Source organism: Corythoichthys intestinalis, chromosome 22, assembly GCF_030265065.1.
Source record: "Corythoichthys intestinalis isolate RoL2023-P3 chromosome 22, ASM3026506v1, whole genome shotgun sequence".
In the NCBI taxonomy this organism is placed as follows: Eukaryota; Metazoa; Chordata; class Actinopteri; order Syngnathiformes; family Syngnathidae; genus Corythoichthys; species Corythoichthys intestinalis.
The window spans coordinates 10,549,235-10,568,842 of record NC_080416.1 but is presented as its reverse complement, the minus strand read 5'-3'; the positions used below and the strand labels follow the sequence as shown (position 1 = coordinate 10,568,842).

General features: G+C 40.4%; 1 protein-coding gene across 2 annotated transcripts in view; it reads left to right on the top strand.

Moving 5' to 3' along the window:
- Positions 1 to 19,608, top strand: part of LOC130910293 (serine/threonine-protein phosphatase 6 regulatory ankyrin repeat subunit A) — a 29,109-nt gene that overhangs the window by 7,848 nt on the left and 1,653 nt on the right. For both annotated transcript variants that reach the window (XM_057827456.1, XM_057827455.1), the window contains exons 2-24: positions 485 to 568; positions 5,002 to 5,080; positions 8,118 to 8,188; positions 8,342 to 8,542; positions 8,617 to 8,704; positions 9,665 to 9,807; positions 9,873 to 9,980; positions 11,226 to 11,330; positions 11,826 to 11,904; positions 11,966 to 12,080; positions 12,148 to 12,230; positions 14,387 to 14,450; positions 14,582 to 14,650; positions 14,844 to 14,984; positions 15,065 to 15,176; positions 15,250 to 15,276; positions 16,479 to 16,553; positions 16,630 to 16,831; positions 17,107 to 17,194; positions 17,268 to 17,385; positions 17,453 to 17,672; positions 17,749 to 17,836; positions 17,914 to 17,997. In XM_057827456.1, the coding sequence (XP_057683439.1) occupies positions 485 to 568; positions 5,002 to 5,080; positions 8,118 to 8,188; positions 8,342 to 8,542; positions 8,617 to 8,704; positions 9,665 to 9,807; positions 9,873 to 9,980; positions 11,226 to 11,330; positions 11,826 to 11,904; positions 11,966 to 12,080; positions 12,148 to 12,230; positions 14,387 to 14,450; positions 14,582 to 14,650; positions 14,844 to 14,984; positions 15,065 to 15,176; positions 15,250 to 15,276; positions 16,479 to 16,553; positions 16,630 to 16,831; positions 17,107 to 17,194; positions 17,268 to 17,385; positions 17,453 to 17,672; positions 17,749 to 17,836; positions 17,914 to 17,997 (2,444 nt within the window). The remainder of the gene's footprint in view (positions 1 to 484; positions 569 to 5,001; positions 5,081 to 8,117; positions 8,189 to 8,341; positions 8,543 to 8,616; positions 8,705 to 9,664; positions 9,808 to 9,872; positions 9,981 to 11,225; positions 11,331 to 11,825; positions 11,905 to 11,965; positions 12,081 to 12,147; positions 12,231 to 14,386; positions 14,451 to 14,581; positions 14,651 to 14,843; positions 14,985 to 15,064; positions 15,177 to 15,249; positions 15,277 to 16,478; positions 16,554 to 16,629; positions 16,832 to 17,106; positions 17,195 to 17,267; positions 17,386 to 17,452; positions 17,673 to 17,748; positions 17,837 to 17,913; positions 17,998 to 19,608) is intronic.

The window sequence follows — 19,608 nt, the reverse complement described above, 5'->3', positions numbered from 1 at the left end:
GTTATCAACAGGACTTGTCCCCCAAATGTCCCCAAATCAACCGGAAGCGACCTGATAGATCTCTACCTACCACAGCAAAGTCCCATAGTAATTTCTCCAGAAATTGCAGTTTCTAGTTTAATAAATGAACTTATTGCGCGTTAACTCGCAATCAGTCAAAATATGGCCAGTCAGTGTAGTGGTGTTGTAGTTAGCTTCTCTTGGCACTTGCACATCTCTCCTTTGGAGGACATTTGTGTCACGTGTCGCGTAAATCTATTCTAAAATAGAAAGGCAGCAGACTACATTGTGAAGTCAGGTCGACCTCACAGCTCCAACCTGCTATGTTTACGTGAGAACTTTGCTTACCAGACCATGCTTCAGCTGTTTCTTTGTCATAAACAAGTCTGGCATTTACAACGATATGTGGCCTTCCACCTGGAATCTTTTGTTTCTTATGTAATGATGGTAATAACAGAAAATAACCGCCTTGTTCTCGTTGTAGCCATCCTTGCTCCGAGCCATCTTCAATGTGGATCCAGATGAGGTTCGCTCCCTTATATTCAAGAAAGAGGATGTCAATATTCAGGTAAGTCGAGCACTACGTCCTCTCCTTGCCTGATACATTCATCATCCAGTAACATTTTTTTGGCAGCCGCCGTTGAAGGACACAACTTTCACCTTGTCTCGATCAATCGCTGTCTTTCATGATATATTATCCACCTAAATCTTCCCTGAGCTTTGTTTTCACTGTGATGGTCAATATTGCTGGGCTCATCACACTAGCTCTTCCTAGAGTCAGCAACACTGGTCCCGACCGAATGCAGTCACGTGACACTTGTTTATAGCCCCCACTCAGTTGATTGCTTTCTGCTGCACTGAAATACACAAGTGGGAAGTGTGGTGGACACTACATTAGGTACTATGAACTGTCTAATGAGAACCACACAGCATTGTACAGTTTTTTTCACCACTGTAAAATCAGCGCTATAGAGCCACACTGCTCAAATTTCATTTCAAATCGAAGAAACAATACACCTAACTATAAGCAGTGTGCTTTTACGCCAACACCGTCATGATTAGGCATTTGCCGGTATGAGATTTTGATGGTATGATAACCTTAAGCAAAAATACCGTGGTTTCATGGTATTATCACAGTTAGGACTGCAGCTATCGATTATTTTAGTAGTCGATTAATCGATGAACTAATTAGTTCGAATAATCGAGTAATCGGAAAAGGAACATGAAAAATTAAAATAGCTGAGCCTCAAACAGTATTAAAAATAAATAAATGATCTATGTACAACAAAAGAACAATTGGCTAACTTACATGGCAAAAGTCAGCTAGCTTAAATGCTATAAAATGCTAACGTTTTTTTTTTTCCAATGCTCTTAACAAATGGTTCAGACTCATACTACCACAAAAAAAAAAAAAACGGCTAAATATACATATAAACTAAATTACGAATGCATTAAAAAACAGCCCAAAGAAAAACTTAGCTTACGTTGGTCTTAACAGGGAGCAGTTGGATTCAGCCATGTGAAATGAGGCAGACCAGAGGGCAATGTATCCACCCTAATCAATAAACTAAATGTAAACACTTTCAAAATAAAACATTAAAAGGCCACTTTAATTAATCGAATACTCGAGTTAATCGATTAATCGTCGCAGCACTAATCACAGTATTGCAATTGTTTTCCATTGAACAGGATTTTTATTTTTCACAACATATTTGCAAATTGGCACATGTTTACATAAGCAGAAAACTTTACAAAAGTAGGCTAATGGTAGAGAGGAAACTAGTTAGCCTTCTTGGCATGGTAACTAGCCGCGTTATCTGCCTCATTAACAAGCTAACGTTATAGTATTTGTTTTACCATCGCTAGACACACTAAACCAGCTTGAGTGAACTCTCGTAGCTGGTGGGAAACGTTCATGACAGCGTTTACTTACCTTAAATTTGTGTACAGTGACGGATGATGATCACATAAATGTGAAATCATGTTGGAGGTGTTGCCTGCACGTCAGCTGTCCTTCCTTGCCGCAGCCGTCTGTTTCTGTTCGGTAGCCGAAGTACTCCCATACTAGCGACTTTGTCTATTTTTAAACGGGGAAAACGCTCAGGTGTAGTGTCACTGACAGACACAGGACAGAGCAACAACTGGAAGGGGGATGGGTGAGCACTGTCGTTCCAAATTACGGGTTTCTCGCTACATTTTTGGGACCTTAAAAATGGCTAACACCATAACTACGGTGTGATGGAAATTTTTAATGGTTTTGAAACCGTGACGTTTTCATACCACGGTATACCTTGAAACCGGTAACCGGCACATGCCTAGTCACGATACAATACAGTGGTATAAAAAAGTATCTGAATCTTTTGGAATTTCTCACATTTCTGCATAAAATCCCCATCAAATTTGATCTGACCTTTGTCAAAATCACACAGATGAAAACAACTTTCTACTAAAACCAGACAAACATTTATAGGTTTTCATATTTTAATGAGGATAGCATGCAAACAATGACAGAAGGGGAAAAAATAAATAAAAATAATAACGCTACCGCTTTTGTTCACCAGCGGTGCTAAAATCGACCAAAAGTGAAAAGTTACCAAGTTTTGATTTAACTTGTGCTTTTATAATGGCACTAAGAATCAGAAAGAACCTATTTTGTTGATAAAATCCCATATTGTTTAATAAACTTATACAGTACTGCTAACATGGGGACTTTATTGTGCCTTTTTAAATCTGTCAAATCACTTTTACATAGCCTTTGCTTTTTCCTCTGTAATAGCACCAAGCTGGTGATCTAAACGCCATAGTGTCTAACAAACTTAGCTAGCCGTGTGTTAGCTTAGCAGTTTTAGCAATTCCAAGCAAGCTGTGGATATCCTTTTTATTTTTATTTTTTAAAATCTGTCCAACCCCTTTTGGTTAGCCTCAAATGGCACCAAGGGTATTTTCTTGACACCAGGTTGACTTGCTACATAAATAACTTGCCTTGTCACAAAGGTAGCTTCAGGAATTCCATCGCTAAATGTACGTTACTCCACTCGTAAACTCAGTGTGCCATTGTATCACGGAACATTTGCGCCAGCAGGTAGTGACAACGTACGCATGCATGGGACAATCACTATGTGACAGCTGCGAAATTGTTATGTTGAGTTTTTTAGGCTGTTATCCGAAAACTGTTATTATCCTCTGTTAACAGATGCCATTTTAGCCTGTTGTTCTCCATTTTCCCATTAGTGCAATAAATTAAAATATCGCACCCCAAAAATGCAATTTATACTCCAGTGCGTTTTTTTCCGTTTCATTGTGCATCCTTTTAATTGTGTGACTTGCAGTGCTGGCCAAAAAATATTGGCACCCCTGTAATTCTGTCAGAAAATGCTCAATTTCTCCCAGAGAATGATTGCAATTACAAATGCTTTAGTAGTAATATCTTCATTTATTTTGCTTGCAACGAAAAACACAGAATGGAGAAAAAAAAATTAAATCATTATCATTTTACTCAATACTCCCAAAAAATGGGCCGGACAAACGTATTGGCACCCTTTGAAAAATCATGTGATGCTTCTCTAATTTGTGTAATTGACAGCACCTGTTACTGGCAATAACTATATCACACTTGCAGCCAGTTAAAATCGATTAAAGTTGACCCAACCTCTGTCCTGTGTCCTTGTGTGTACCATCGTGAGCATGGAGAAAAGAAAGAAGACCAAAGAACTGTCCGAGGACTTGAGAAGCAAAATTGTGAGGAAGCATGGGCAATCTCAAGGTTACAAGTCCATCTCCAAAAACCTGAATGTTCCTGTGTCTACCGTACACAGTGTCATCAATAAGTGTAAAGCCCATGTCACTGTAACCTCCCTAGATGTGGACGGAAAAGAAAAATTGATGAGAGATTTCAACAAAAGATTGTGCGGATGGTGGATAAAGAACCTCGACTAACATCCAAACAAATTCAAGCTCTCCTGCAGTCCGAGGGTACTACAGTGTCAATCCGTACTATCCGTCGGCGTCTGAATGAAAAGGGACTTTTTGGTAAGATATCCAGGAAGACCCTACTTCTGACCCAGAGACATAAAAAAGCCTGGCTGGAGTTTGCCAAAACTTACTTGAGAAACGTTTTGGAAGAATGTTCTCTGGTCAGATGAGACAAAAGTAGAGCTTTTTGGGAAAAGGCATCAACATTGAATTTACAGGGAAAAAATTGAGGCCTTCAAAAAAAAGAATATGGTCCCCACAGTCAAACATGGTAGAGGTTCCCTGATTTTTTTGGGGTTGCTTTGCTACCTCAGGCACTGGACTCCTTGACCGTGTGCATGGCATTATGAAGTCTGAAGACTATCAACAAATTTTGCAGCATAATGTAGAGCCCAGTGTGAGAAAGCTGGGTCTCCCTCAGAGGTCATGGGTCTTCCAGCAGGACAATGACCCAAAAAGCACGAGAAAATGGTTTGAGAGAAAGCACTTGAGACTTCTAAAGTGGTTAGCAATGAGTCCAGACCTGAATCCCATAGTACACCTGTGGAGAGATCTGAAAATGGCAGTTTGGAGATTGGAAGGCACCCTTCAAATCTCAGAGACCTGGAGCAGTTGCCCAAAGAAGAATGGTCTAAAATTCCAGCAGAGCATTGTAAGAAACTCACTGATGAATACCTGAAGCGGTTGTTCGCAGTTATTTTGTCTAAAGGTTGTGCAACCAAGTATTAAGCTGAGGGTGCAAATACTTTTGTCTGGCCCATTTTTTGAGTTTTGTGTAAATGATTATGGTTTTAAAAACATTTTAATTTCTCTTTTGTGTTTTTTCATTGCAAGCATAATAAATGAAGATATTACTACCAAAGCATTTGTAGTGATTTTCTGGGAGAAATTGAGCATTATCTGACAGAAGTGCAGGGATGCTAATACTTTTGGCCAGCACTATATACTCAGGCACGATTTATAGTCCGAAAAATACGGTAAATAAATAATGCGCATAATGAATGTGAACCTGTGTTGGTTTGGTAACAGGATACTGAAAAACGGACACCGCTCCATGCCGCAGCCTACCTGGGTGACACTGAGATCATTGAATTGCTCATCCTTTCAGGTAAAGTTCCATCAATCACATTTTACTGTGAAATCCAATCGGAATGTTAAAATAGATGCGATAATCTAGCATTACAGTCTTTTAGTTTGCCTCGAGAACTTCAGCTGTGATCTGAGACAACTCATGAAATCGGATTAAGCCACTCAATTTCATATTTAACAAAACCTCTTGGGCGGAATGTCCTGTTTTCCAATCTTTTTTGGTCACATGCTTCACTGTTAAGTTGACTCATTGCCTTGTGACACAATTTCAGTGTGTCCGATGGCCACGGATGACATGTTATGATTTCTTGGCTTTCTGTAAGGCAACACTGGCGCGATACTAGAACAGCGTGCGCACATGTACACGTGTGCTGTTCCTCAATATTGGGGAGAGAAAGTGACAGGTGCAGATTCGGGGCTATTTTAACCTTAGAAGCCGTGTCAATGAGGATCATAGGAGTTTTAAATCCTCTAGGCACCGTTGGTCTTCTGTCAACCATGTTGATTTAATTTTGTTTTATCAATAGTAGACGTCCAATCAATTTGAAGTGGGAGGGTTGGCTCGTTCATTTGCTCCCAGTTCAAACGGATTGGATGTGTGTTGCTAATAATGGCAGCAAGTTGATGAAGGTGTTTTAATTCATCTTTGGTGACCGTTTCAGTGGACAGGTATTCAAAGTTGACACTGAAGAATAAGATCTTTAACCCTTTAGATGGCAAGTGACAATTTTTGTAAAAAAAATAAAAAAATAAAAAATGAAAAACTAGTATTTTTCATTTATATTGTGTATATATTTTTTAAATGATCATTATTTTATGTAATTATAAATACATTCACAGGTTAATAAAATGTTAATAAAAGCTGAATTAAAGAAATTAACATGAATAAAAACAGAAATACACCCTGGTTACGGCCCTGCGTAACACAAAAAAAAATACTTGAAAGTAGGGATGTCCCCGATCTGATCACGTGATCGGAAATCGGGCTGATCTCACCATTTTTTTCAGAGGATCGGAATTGAGTGAAAAGGATCGAGTATTTTTTTTAAGGGCTAACAATAAAAAAAGTAATTCACAAACACATTGGCATAGCCTAAAGCAGTGCTTCTCAATTATTTTCTGTTATGCCCCCCCCCCAGGAAGACGTAAACGTTCCGCGCCCCCCCAATTCTCTGCCACCACTGCAAATATACTGTAGTATCATTTGTATATAAAATTCATATTATTATAAGTACAACTCTGCATAACATTGTGTTCTTTTTAATATTAAAGTAAAATGTAATATAGATTAACTTACAATAAAGGGTAAAAAAAACAAATAAAATAAACACGTCCATTCTGTAAAAATACACTCGATACATTTTTTTGACCGTTTGATGTCGTTGGAGAGAGGGACACTATTTATTTTTGCTGCATGCAGTATTAGCTCCCTTGCTACGGTGTGGGGTTATTTTGCACTGAGCAGCTTGGGATGCCACCTTATATGATGCTGACAGTGCTCGCTGGTTTACCGATGTAACACTTAAAAAGCGGGATTGTTCGCAATATTTGGCACTCGCTGAAAAAAATAATTCCTGCTGTCCGCTGCGAAAGTAAACAGTCTGGTCTTACCTCGTCTCCCACTGTACAAAAGTCAAAGCCAAAAGCTAAATGCTACATATGCTTCGTCATATTTCCTTGTCTAAGCTTTTCATATCTCCAGAGCTCTTTGCTGTGTGCTCTTGTTTTGTTAAAAAATACTGCGAACACGCTAAAAATGAGTGGCACTGCCACCCACTGAGCGGATGTGCAATTACACTTTATTCTAGTATAACAAAAACGTATGTTCCCCAAGGTCACATGCGCCCCAGCATCGCTCTGCGCCCCCCTGGGGGGCCCCGCCCCACTATTTGAGAAGTACTGGCCTAAAGAAACAAAAATATATACGTTTTATACTTCACAAAACTCCGGGAATAAGCAGTACAGTACAGTACAGTAAACAGTACAGAACTGTAACATGTTTGGAACTTTTATTTAAATTTAAAAAAAAAAGAAAAGAAAAAGACCAATTTTGTACCTGATACGGACTTCTCAATCAGGTGACTGGGGTGCAAACATGCTATCAGGACATCCCTACTTTCAAGTATTTTTTTTTCAGTATTTAACTCATTGACAGGTAAGTTTTTTTTCATGTACTTCACTGGAGTGATACCGGCCACCTGCTGTTTTGTCTGAGGACCCTGCTGCATCGTGGTGGAACGAACGAAAGATTTATCCTTTGCTGTCAGATCTCGCTTTCTCATATTATTGCGTTTAAGCTTCATGTACACCCAGTGAACGTGTGTTCTCCACTGCAGGAGACACTATCTGTCCAGAACGCTCACACTTACTCCCTGGGAAGGCAGATATGATGATTTTCATCAACAAAAACGGTTTCTGATTTTATACTGTACCCGCTGCTAATCTGAAATGGGTTTTAGAAGTTGTTTTTGTTTGTTTGTTTGATATTCTGCACTAGGTTAGCCCATTAGTGAGAGCTCAATAACATGCAGAAATGCATGCAGCATAAGACACTCTAAAACATAGGCAAAAGAATATGTGTAAATGGTTTCTCCGTGAGCTTTTGAAAAATAAACATCTTTGTGAAAGTGCACTCCTGTCGAAAGAAACTTCATCATTATTCAAGTTCAAAGACCGATATTTATATACAAGTTAAAAATAGCCGTGTGAGAAAATCATAGCAATGATAATTGAAAGATCATATAATTTGAAAAAATAATCGAGAAGTTAAGAAATTAATATAAACAATGCATTTTTTTTACCTTGCCTATTAAAATAATCAGAATCAAGAATCGTTTGGAACCGAAATCGAAAACGTGTCATCGAAACCGGAAGCGTTCATACTCAAACAATGCCCAACCCTAATTGACACCCATTTATGATGCCTGATGTCAAATTCATTTGGATTGGAGGGGTGAATCAAAGCCAATGCATTAAATAAGTGCCTTGTAGGTGTTTAAAAAAAATCATAATTCATGCATGAATGGGTTAGTATTAATCTGCTGTTTTGTTCCAAGGAGCCCGAGTTAATGCCAAAGATAACAAATGGCTGACTCCTCTTCACCGTGCTGTGGCTTCATGTAGTGAGGTAACCATTTTATAAATATATATCAACTTGGGATGTGGATGTGGAATTTGGGAAAACTTCAGCACATAAGCAAGAAAATAATAAAGTACATTAAAATACACAACTACTTATATTCTATGTATCATTGATCCGTTTTTTCTGAACACTTTGCAGGATGCAGTGTCCGTTCTCCTGAAGCACAGTGCCGACGTCAACGCCAGGGACAAGAACTGGCAGACGCCACTCCATGTCGCGGCAAGCAACAAAGCCGTACACTGCGCCGAGGCGCTGGTGCCGCTACTTAGTAACGTCAATGTATCTGACCGGGCTGGACGCACCGCTCTACATCACGCCGCTTTCAGCGGACACGTAGAGGTGGGAATCTCATATGGTGCACAGTACTCCTCTATCTGGATAGTAGCGGATTTTTATTTACTATTGGGTTATAGATGGTGAAGTTGCTACTATCCAGAGGAGCGAACATCAATGCTTTTGACAAGAAGGATAGGAGAGCCATCCACTGGGCTGCATACATGGGTAAGATTACGTTATGTTAAGTTCATCACTAAATCTGCCTATTAACAGTTAAAAAATGTAACCAGAATTAAGGGGCTTCTGTCCAAACAAGACATGGAAAAACTTAATCATGCACTCATTTTTAGTAGATTGGATTATTGCAATGATGTATTTGCAGATCTATGCAAAAAATCAATCAGGAAGCTACAGCTAATGTTCTTATAAATTCAAGGAATTTAGCCCATATTACACATTATCAAATTGTTACACTGGCTTCCTGTGGAAAAAATTGTCTCATTTTTAACGGTCTTAACGGTTTAATGTGACTTTTATGTACCATATATAGGGGTGTCCTGATCCCATCACGTGATCGGAAATCGGGCCAATTGCGCCATTTTTCAGAGAATCGGAATCGGATGAAAAGGATCGGGTTTTTAATTTCTAAAAAAATAGGTTTGTTTTTTTGCCTCATGCTCATACAGCATCTCAATCTCCCTCCTGCTAAGCAGTGCGACCAAACTGTTTTTCTTGGTCACCAGTGCAGCTGGGGTTTGGTGCTTAAAGTTAACAATGATTGACAGGTTTGTAGCTTTGATCAAAGGCAGAAATGTGTTAACCATAGTTTAACTCTGTACACAGTCTGAAGCGTGCTGTGGCAACTCATTCATTGAGTAAGTGAGAGGCTGTTGTCGGCAGCGTGAGCATCAAAGCAAAAATATTTTTAAAAATACTTTTTCTTTCGGTATCGGATCGGGACTCTGTATCGGCAGATTCTCAAAATCAGGTGACTCAGACTCGGGTGCAAAAATATGCGATCGAGACATCCCTCATTATTTTGTTTTGTTAGCTCCCAATTGCGTCCTGCTGATTTTTATGTGCTGTAAAGCACTTTAAATTATTTTAAGTTAAATTGTGCTATACAAATTTGCCTTGCCTAACTATAAAAACAGATATGTAGGCTGATGATCTCTTTCGTTTCAGGTCACCTAGAGGTGGTCAAGTTACTAGTGAGCAGTGGAGCAGAGGTTGACTGCAAAGACAAGAAGGCCTACACCCCTCTGCATGCAGCCGCCTCCAGCGGGATGAGTAGTACTGTACACTACCTTCTAGGCTTGGGGGTCCAGGTCAGAATTTGGAGTGGTTCACATAAATGCTAAAGGAGAAATTGATCAAAATGCCTTTTTCTTAGGTGAATGTTGTGAATGCTTATGGCAACACTCCACTTCATTTGGCGTGTTATAACGGGCAGGATGTGGTGGTCAGCGAGCTAATCAAGGCAGGGGCTAGCGTCAACCAGGTTTGTGTTCTGTTTTTTTAACATTAGACATGTTAAATATAGGGGAAGTTCAGAATTTTTGACATCAGGCTTAATCTTCGAGTTAGCGAGAGCCAGTGGAGTTGATTTAAACAAATTCCGTGTAGTTTGTTAGTTTCAGAGCTTCGAAGTGGCTAAGCTAGCGCGAGTCAATTGGACCAACTTAGCATGGCAATAAAAAACAACACATTCACACATGAAAATCATTGATGACCCGTGCAATCAATAGTGTTGGCTATGTTTTCAGGATAAAGTTATTAAAACTTACCATTGCATGTCAATAATTTCAGTATGAACGGCATTGCAACAGCAACATTTGTAATCCAGATGCTGTGCAGAGGAGCAGGGCGGAGTGATATCACATGTTTTTTTTCCCGCAGCTGATTTATGTCGTAGCCAGCAGCAAGTAACCAGTTTATATTGTTCCTCGTTCTTGATAGGGAATTTGTGGATACGTTCCTTTGCCCATTTCTTCTGTTTCCACAGCCTCTAAATGCACGGTTCACCGTGTTGCCGGTCGTCAGTTAACTCAGCACACTGATGCTGCATTCGAGGAAGCTGGGAAGTCAGAGTTTCCAACCTCCGATCTGGAAAAATATCATTGGAACATCTCCACTATTTGATTGCTTACGAGAAGCCAGGTTTACTGGAGGTTAAAATGTCTTTTGATGGCCAAAATAAAAAACAACTTGTCGGGGTCAGCCATCGTTGCTGTTTACATCCGCTTGGAACCCTTTGAGGTTGCAACTTGTATCCTCCGAGCGGGATAAGTCAGACTTCCCACCTTCCCCGATTACAGCATGAGTGGCTGAAGTACTCCTCTCTATTGTGGTCGTACTACACATCTAAAAAAATAGTCCTCCAGAATGAAATGAATTACAGCGGGGGGGGGGGGGGGGGGGGGGCGGTAGTTGTGACACTGATTTGGCCGCATAGGTGTTTTTCGAACAATGATCTGCATTTTTAATTCATTTGACTATGTTGGATCTTTTTGTAGATCTGTATCGTTTTTTATTGGCATGCTAAGTTGGCCCCATTGACTCACGCTAGCTTAGCCACTCCGGAGCCCTGAAACTAACAAATATCTTACAAACTACACAGAATTTGTTGAAATGAACTCTACCAAATAATTAAACCCCCGCTAGCTTGGGGATTAAGCCTAATGTCAAACATTATGAACTTCTGCTTTGAATGTTTTTATTTTGATGGTTTGTTCCATTCCTCCAGGTCAATGAGAGAGGCTTCTCTGCTCTCCATTTTGCCTCTTCCTCACGCCAAGGAGCGTTATGCCAAGAGCTACTCTTAGCCCACGGAGCACACATCAACATGCGGGTCCGTTCTTCGCGCACACCCTCATTAACATATCGGGCAAAATACACTTTGCATTCCTTTGTCCCAAAAACCTGTTACCTTAATAATAATATACAATTGAAAACGCCATTGAAGCGCTAACTAATGTTAGCATTGTTTCACAATATTTAACGCTTGAAACAATGAACGCGTCAGAAACATTCATAGTGAAGAAATACACAACAGTGACCAGTATACTGTATGCACTAAAAAAAGTTATATCAACAAAGATTTATTGGGATTTCATCTACTACTCTAATTACTGTCAGTTATATAAACCCTTTTGAGAGAATGTATGTCACTCATTAGAAACTGATTTGAGGACACAAGCGCCTCAAGGTCACGACCATATGGGGCATGGTGGGGGTGGCTAGCGGCTCCCAAGGCTAGTTGGGAGATGTGTGTCAAACCTAAATCAGTTGCAAGAAACCTTTGCATGTATTGTAAAAACAAAACAAAAAAATTCTATATTCACAGAGTAAAGATGGAAAGACTCCCCTACATATGGCAGCCACCCACGGCAGATTCTCCTGTTCTCAGGCGCTCATTCAAAACGGTGAGCCAAATGTTGGTGCATCGTAACTGGAGCGGCGCATCTCATATTTACGTCTTCGCAGGAGCCGAGATTGATTGCGTGGACAGGGACAGAAACACCGCGCTTCACATCGCCGCGCGCTACGGCCATGAGCTCATCATTACAGCGCTTGTGAAACACCGAGCCTGCATCTCCAAGTCAGTAAAAGTTTGTTTTAACTGCCATTTTGAACATAATCTCATGATAACTTGTCTTGTGTGCCAGGCGAGGTATTCATGGGATGTTCCCACTACACTTGGCTGCTCTGTCCGGTTTCCCTGATTGCTGCAGGAAGTTACTTTCTTCAGGTTTGTTAATAGAGGTGGGAATCTTGGGGCACCTAACAATTCGATTACGATTCAGAGGGTACGATTCAATTTTAAATCGATTATTGATACATTCCAAGGCTATTAGCTGCTTTTAATGTTACGTACATCAGTTAAAAAATGGTACAAAAATCCTCTCAGGCTTAAATAAACTACTATTTCACTGTCAAGTTAACAGTTCAAAACAGTGAGTAAAATACTCAAGTCCCCATTCTGTATCGGCAGCTTTAAACTACATTCAATTAATTTAATGTTGTGAATCAACCGTTAAATTGGTTAAAATTGCTCCCGTTATTCCATGATTTCCCTTCTGTCTACTTTCGACATGTGAAAGTTTTAAAACTGTTTCATCATTTAAAGATAGATTAAAGTCAAGATTTTGCTGATTTAGGAGTATTTTAGATAAAAAGTTAATTAGGTTTGATCAGAAGGTTCGCTACAACAGCCTTTTAGAGAAGTCTACTGCTTTAAGATGGCGGCTCTTTACTAACGCCGGCAAGTCTGTCATTTCGCATCTAGTTCTCTATACATGTGTTAATGCCGCTGAGTCCGTCATTTCCCATTTAGTTTTATGTGGCGGAAAACACACAGGTGACTTGAAGTTCCGCTCTGAGACCCCCAATTTGGCCAAATTTTTTAAATTGTCCGATATGCATGTGTGATACATCATTGTGAAGCTTAAAATCTCAATTCTCTGGGGGAAGAAAAATTTTGAAGAGGAGGACATTTTAAAAAAAAATTTTTTTTTTTAAATTTTGATTAAACAGCGAAACCCTAACTGGAGGTGAGAGCATAATTAAAGATGCCATGATTTTAACGAGATATTATCGCGTACTTACCTTGTTTCGGTCCAAAAACTCCATGTAGCATGTATCACCCACCGAGTGTCAAGACACAGCTGTGAATGGCCACAGCCGGATTTTTGGGGGATTTTAAGGGTGAAACATGCTAATATAACAAGGGTCGCGATGCAGAAATCGCAGACGTCAAGGAGCGGTTGAGATTTTGTTTTTCATATAGTTACCCTTTTAAACGTTTTTTTTTTTCTAAAACATCGGGGAAAATTCAACAGTACCAAAAAAAAAAAACAATTAAGCGATGGTTATGAGGTAGATATCCGTGACTTATTTACAGACACCAATTTTTTCATCGTGACATAATTTGTTGAGTTTAAAATATGCGAGTGAATAATTTTTTTAAGTTTTTTTTTTTTTTTTTTTTTTAAACTAAATATTAGACATCAATTAATGATTCAAAGCTAAAAATGCTTGACATTTTGAATAATAAATATGATTACTTACCTTCTTTTTATGGCAGGGTTGAAACAAAAGCGGTTGGGCGGCGTCTGTAAACGGAGGTCTCCAGGGTGAAACAGACAAATTAAAAATAGTTGGGGGCTTAATGCGCCATGAATCGTCTATGGCAGTATATAGACATATTGTTCTATCAAACACAACAGTTCTTTTGGCTTAAAATACAGCAGTTTATTTTAAAGATGGGTGCAAGAGCAGAAACTGTTTTTTCAGCTGTAAATGGTGTTATACTTATATAGCGCTTTTCCACCTTTCAAGGCGCTCAAAGCACTTTACACTATCTCGCCATCTACCTACTGGTGACGCAGCACCAGGAGCAACGTGGGGTTCAGTATCTTGCTCAAGGACACTTAGACGAGTTCATCAGGGCGGAGAATCGAAACCACAACCTCTGGTTTTGGGGGACAACTACTCTACCACTGAGCCACGCCACCCTGTGTCTGTGTTTTCCGCCATATACATGTGGTATCTACCGTAGCATTATGTGGACGTAGTTTGTAGCAACGTGAGCGTTGTTTGAAGCTCTGTCAGCCGCAGTCAGGTATTGTTGTTTTTTTATCTAGCGGAATAAGTTGTTGGTCCGTTCCTCATTGCGTCCCAAAGACCGCGCAGACTATGTTTTAGTAAAAAAATTCTTTCATTTGCCCCTCATTGCTCGCTTACCTTCCGTAGTTGTCTTTTTTGTTAAAGTCTGCTCCTATGTTTAGCAGCATATCGATAAGCTTTTGGGCTACAATTCTATCACCTTTTCGATATATTGTCACACCCCTAATAAACACCATTATTTTCAATATATTGACAATACATTGATTGTTTATGTGTTAGGATTTGACATTGACACTCCTGATGATTACGGAAGAACCTGTCTTCATGCTGCTGCAGCTGGAGGGTGAGTCTCTATTTCATTTTTTCCCATATGTATTTGGTGATGGTGTTGAACATCTAATCTATTTAAATTAGGAGAAGCCTCTCGTCTCTGCGTCAGTGCCAGTGATTAAGTCAAATGCATTTTTTGTTCAGGAACCTGGAGTGCCTGAATCTGCTGCTAAACATAGGAGCGGACTTTAACAAAAAAGACAACTACGGAAGGTAAGCGAGCAATGAGGGCCAAATGAAAGAATGTTTTTCTATTTGCATGCTACGTTCATTCGATGTACATTCGCCCCTCTCAGTCTAAATGGATTCGACATCTAACGCCGTCAATAGCGGCCAATGAGTGTCCTGTCAGTGTACCCACAAAAAAAAAAAAGATCATCATTTGTTTTCTTTCTTACCATGACAGGACTCCACTTCATTATGCATCAGCCAACTGTAATTACCACTGTGTATTTGCCCTGGTGGGCTCCGGGGCAGGTGTCAACGAACTGGACCAAAGAGGTTGCGGCCCGCTACACTACGCCGCTGCAGCAGACACGGATGGAAAGTACGCAAACCGATTTCAAGCTAACACATCTTCAATGTTGGATTGCTTCGTATGTTATCGTACTTTTGCAACTGTTTAAGATGCGTCGAGTACCTTTTAAGGAACAACGCCGAGCCCGGAGTTCGAGACCAACAAGGGTACAGTGCAGTCCACTACGCCTCAGCATATGGACGAACACTTTCTCTGGAACTGGTATGTTCTGAGTTACGTCATGTGGTGAACCTAATTACAAAAGATGGTAAATACACTTTGTGTTTTCTTTTAGATGGCGAGTGAAACTCCTCTGGACGTGGTAAGACTTTTAAGTACTTCAGTGAGTAAGAATAGGCCACTTTGGTAAAATGGCGCCCTCTGTTGGTGCTAATGAAAAAGCGACCTCAATGCAAATACTGTAGAAAATCTAATCAAGGCTGAGTAAAATCATTAAAGTGCCAGTGACAGCATAAAAAAAATCTTAAATAACATTATTATGTGAATTAGAATCATATTTTGAGACGATTCGACTGTATACAACAATTGGGGAAGCGCAGATGACGAGAAATTAGTCATTTAATCTGCCGTTCAGACCCGCCTGTCATTACAGCGCTCTAGCGTCTCCAGCTGGATGATGACGTCGGCAGGGTCACGATTTCATCTGATTTAGAATTCAACTCATTGAGGGGGAAGATTCAGAACGAGGAAAATATGAGCAAAATATCATGATTGTTCCAATCTCTCTACTCCTATATTTTACAGGATATTCTTTTTATCTAAGTATTTACCTCAATTGCTAAATAAATGGTATGGTCATGACAAATAACAGCCTTGTGCTAAATGAATTATTAAAAATGCAGATGGCCGATGAGTCCGTGCGTCACTGTTGCCTAGGCAACCGGAGTTGAGTGTTCAAATTCTCTGCCGTGGAGTCCTGTTGTTATCAGGCGTTCCTTGTGGCAAGACAGGATGTCCCGCCATTGTTCTGGACTGCCCATTGTTGGCCCCCAGAAGAGCTGATGGCGGGATTCGGTGGTCCAGACGTGGGCTTGTAGGTGTCTTGGCCATCATCCGCTTGTCTTGCTCCGTCAGCGTCAGTCTCGCTCAGTCAGCTGCATGACGCATGCAGTGCGCTTCCATAGTCAGCAGGCATCCTGTATCTGTTATGCCCTTTGTCTGCCCGTTGTCTTGACGCTGCAAATTCCAATCACTCCAAGTCCAACTACTCATACTATCAAATATCGTATATTCGACTTGCTTTCTTAAACTATGATTTTAATGCTATTTATTTTATATTGGTTGTGTTAAAGTAATACAAACAGTCAAACAGTAAATATGGGAAAGTATGCTATTCCCTTCATTAGGCAGGGTGGAGCATACACAATTCTGCAATGTGATGTGGATAACCCAGTATTATCTATCCTATTCTATTCTACCTGATCGCTAATCCTGGCACCGAAAATCTTTCTCGCTGAGTGTGTCTAATAGCATCCAGTCATGCGTGTGTTATCTCATTTTCAGCTAATGGAGTCCTCAGGAACAGACTTCCAGAATGACGCTGAGTGCCAGGGGCAGATTAGCCCACTTCATTTGGCGGTGAGTTCAAGTGCTTTTCTGTCGTTCGGATCTTTGAACCGCAAAATAAATCCTAGCGTTTTGTTTTTTTCCACAGGCCTACCACGGACACTGCGGCGCCTTGGAAGTCCTTTTGTCCTCTATGACGGACGTGGACATCCGGACCCCGCAAGGCCGCACCCCGCTCAACCTGGCCTGCTCCAGGGGGCATCAGGAGTGCGTGTCGTTGCTGCTGCACCGCGGCGCTTCACCTATGGCGTGTGACTACTCGCAAAAAATGACGACTCTACATGCTGCAGGTAGGTATATGTTATAATCTTTAAGAAAAAGAGTTTATGATGAGATTTATTTAGATTACTTGCAGAAAACGTGCTTATGTGTTAGCCCAGTTTCACACTCTAGTCTGGCTTAAACAATATTAACTCAATGGCTGCCATTGACTCCGATAGACGTCCAATCCATTTTAACATTTTAATTTTTAAGTTTAACTCACTATTTGATATTAAGTAAAGGCAACCAAGTTAAAGACAGCAGTTTGCTAATACAGATTACATTCCGTGTGTCTGTGTAACAGTTACAAACGGCCACTCGGGTTGCCTTCGTCTCCTAATGAGCAACAATGACCAGCACATCAATTTGGACGCACTAGATGTCAACAAGCAGTAAGTCAATGAAGCCTGCAATCATTACTTCGAAGCCCCGATCAAGCGTGCTTTGATGTCATTTTGCGTGAAGGACCCCGCTAATGCTAGCTGTACTGAACGGACACAGCGAATGTGTGTATTCGCTGCTCAGCCAAGGAGCTAGCGTCCATCTTCAAGACTGCTGGGGCAGGACGGCGCTTCACCGCGGGGTGAGATTAATCCGTTTGCAGGGAATCGATGTAATTATTTACGAGCAATGATGCGATTTGGACTCAGGCGGTGACGGGCCAGCACGAGTGTGTGGAGGCGCTTCTTCAGCGAGGAGCTAGCGCATGCGTCAAGGACATTCGAGGTCTTTCTCCTCTCCATTTGGCGGCCGCCTGCGGGCGTGCGGGCGTCCTAGCCACCATGCTGCAATCACCCGGCACTGCCAATTCACTGTCGGAGCTTGCGGATAACAAAGGCTACACGCCGCTGCACTGGGCTTGCTATAGCGGTACTTAAGCAAGACCTGAAAGCGTGACAGAAATCTGATTTGAAGTTGTATTTAATTTTTTTTACCCCTCCTTTAGGATGTGACGCTTGTGTGGAGTTGTTGCTAGAGCAGGAAGTCTTTCGGAAGATAAAAGGCAACACGTTCAGCCCGCTGCATTGTGCCGTGTAAGCTACTACTTGTATTTGTGTGCATCAATGTGGTTACATATGCAAGTGAAAACTTTGTTTATACATTTTTTTAGTATGAACGACAACGAAGGAGTGGCTGAGATGTTAATCGAATCGCTCGGCGCAAATATTATCGACTCCACCGACTCCAAAGGCAGGTGAGAGACAGAAAAAGTGGTATTTGTCAGTTCCTGCGGTGTTCCTCAAGGGTCAATCTTGGAAGTTCTTCATTTTTGCTCATTATAGGGTACGGTAATTTTCGGACAATAAGCCGCTACTTTTTACCCTCATTTTGAATCCTGAGGCAAATACCAGAGCAGCTTAATTGTTGATTTATTCGGGTTTGTATGTAACACTTTATTTGACATCAGCATCATAAGACAGTCATAATTATGACATGACACTATCATGGGCATTACTGAATGCTTATGACAAATGTCATTAACTCATTCACTCCCAGCCATTTTCACCGGAGCAACCCCCTTTGCTCCCGGCCGTTTTACTGGATTTTGACTGATTTTGCAAGGCCCACAGAAAATTCTGTTCTATTGCTATATAAACATGGAACCCACCAAAAGAAAGATTAGACTCTCTTCTTTCAGCAGGAAAAAAAAGTTCATATGTTTTTCCATTCTTTAAAAATCAGCATTAGAAAATAGCTTAATTTGAGCAATTTTCTGATGAAAAAACAGAGAAATTGAGCTTTTTGTAAAAGTATACATTTCAAACATAACCTAGACTTTAACACAGCTATTTTTTGCTTTTGTGACATCCCAATTATCTGAATATTTTCGTTCTACAAAATAACCTAAACAACAAGACATAGAGCTTTTGATAGCATAGTAACAATTTACCCAAAAACGTATGAATACATTCTATTTTTAATTGTTTCAGTGTCCTATAAACATATTTATACGTCTTTTACATTTTTTTTTTTCCACAAGAGACGCCTTCGCTACAAAGCGCAATGCTCAAACTGGAGGGCAGTAGCGCATTTTTGAAAGGAAGTGGAGAAAATTAGTCAGGAAACGGAAGAAGCGTGAGAAAAATGTGAAGAACGATGGAAAACAAAAGGCAAACGACACTGGAAGAGTGTTTTTGAAAGAAAATGACACAATCGTCAAAGTGTAGCGGATGATGTTGTTGAGTCTGTGTTGCTCGTTGAGTAGAGTTCGCGTTGCCGTGTTCGGCCGCTCGTGACTCTCTAATGTCTTGGGACTCAGCCGGAAATGCGCACGGCTAAATTAGTTCCCCCCAGGAACACAACCTGCCCCACACAAGGTCCCTAGGTGAATTCTGTTATGAGGTAGTGGTCACTAAAAAAGAAATATTCAAAAAAATCTATCTTGATGAGTCCGGCGGCAATGAGGGAAAGTTTTACCCCGGCTGTCGCGGCCACAACAGTGTCATCTCTCAGTTCAATAGTTTAGTTATGTGTAAATAAATTGTTACTGTGCTATCAAAAGCTCTATTTGTCTTGTTGTGTATGTTATTTTGTAGAAGGAAAACATTATTCAGGTGTTTGGGATGTCACAAAAGCAAAAAATTGCTGTGAAAGTCATTTATGTTTGAAATTTATGCTTTTACAAAAAGCTCAATTTCTCTGTTTTTTCATCAGAAAATTGCTCAAACTAAGCTATTTTCTAATGCTGATTTCAAAAGAATGGAAAAAGATATGAACTTTTTTTTCCTGCTGAAAGAAGAGTCTAATCTTTCGTTTGGTAAGTTCCATGTTTATATAGCAATAGAACAGAATTTTCTGTGGACCT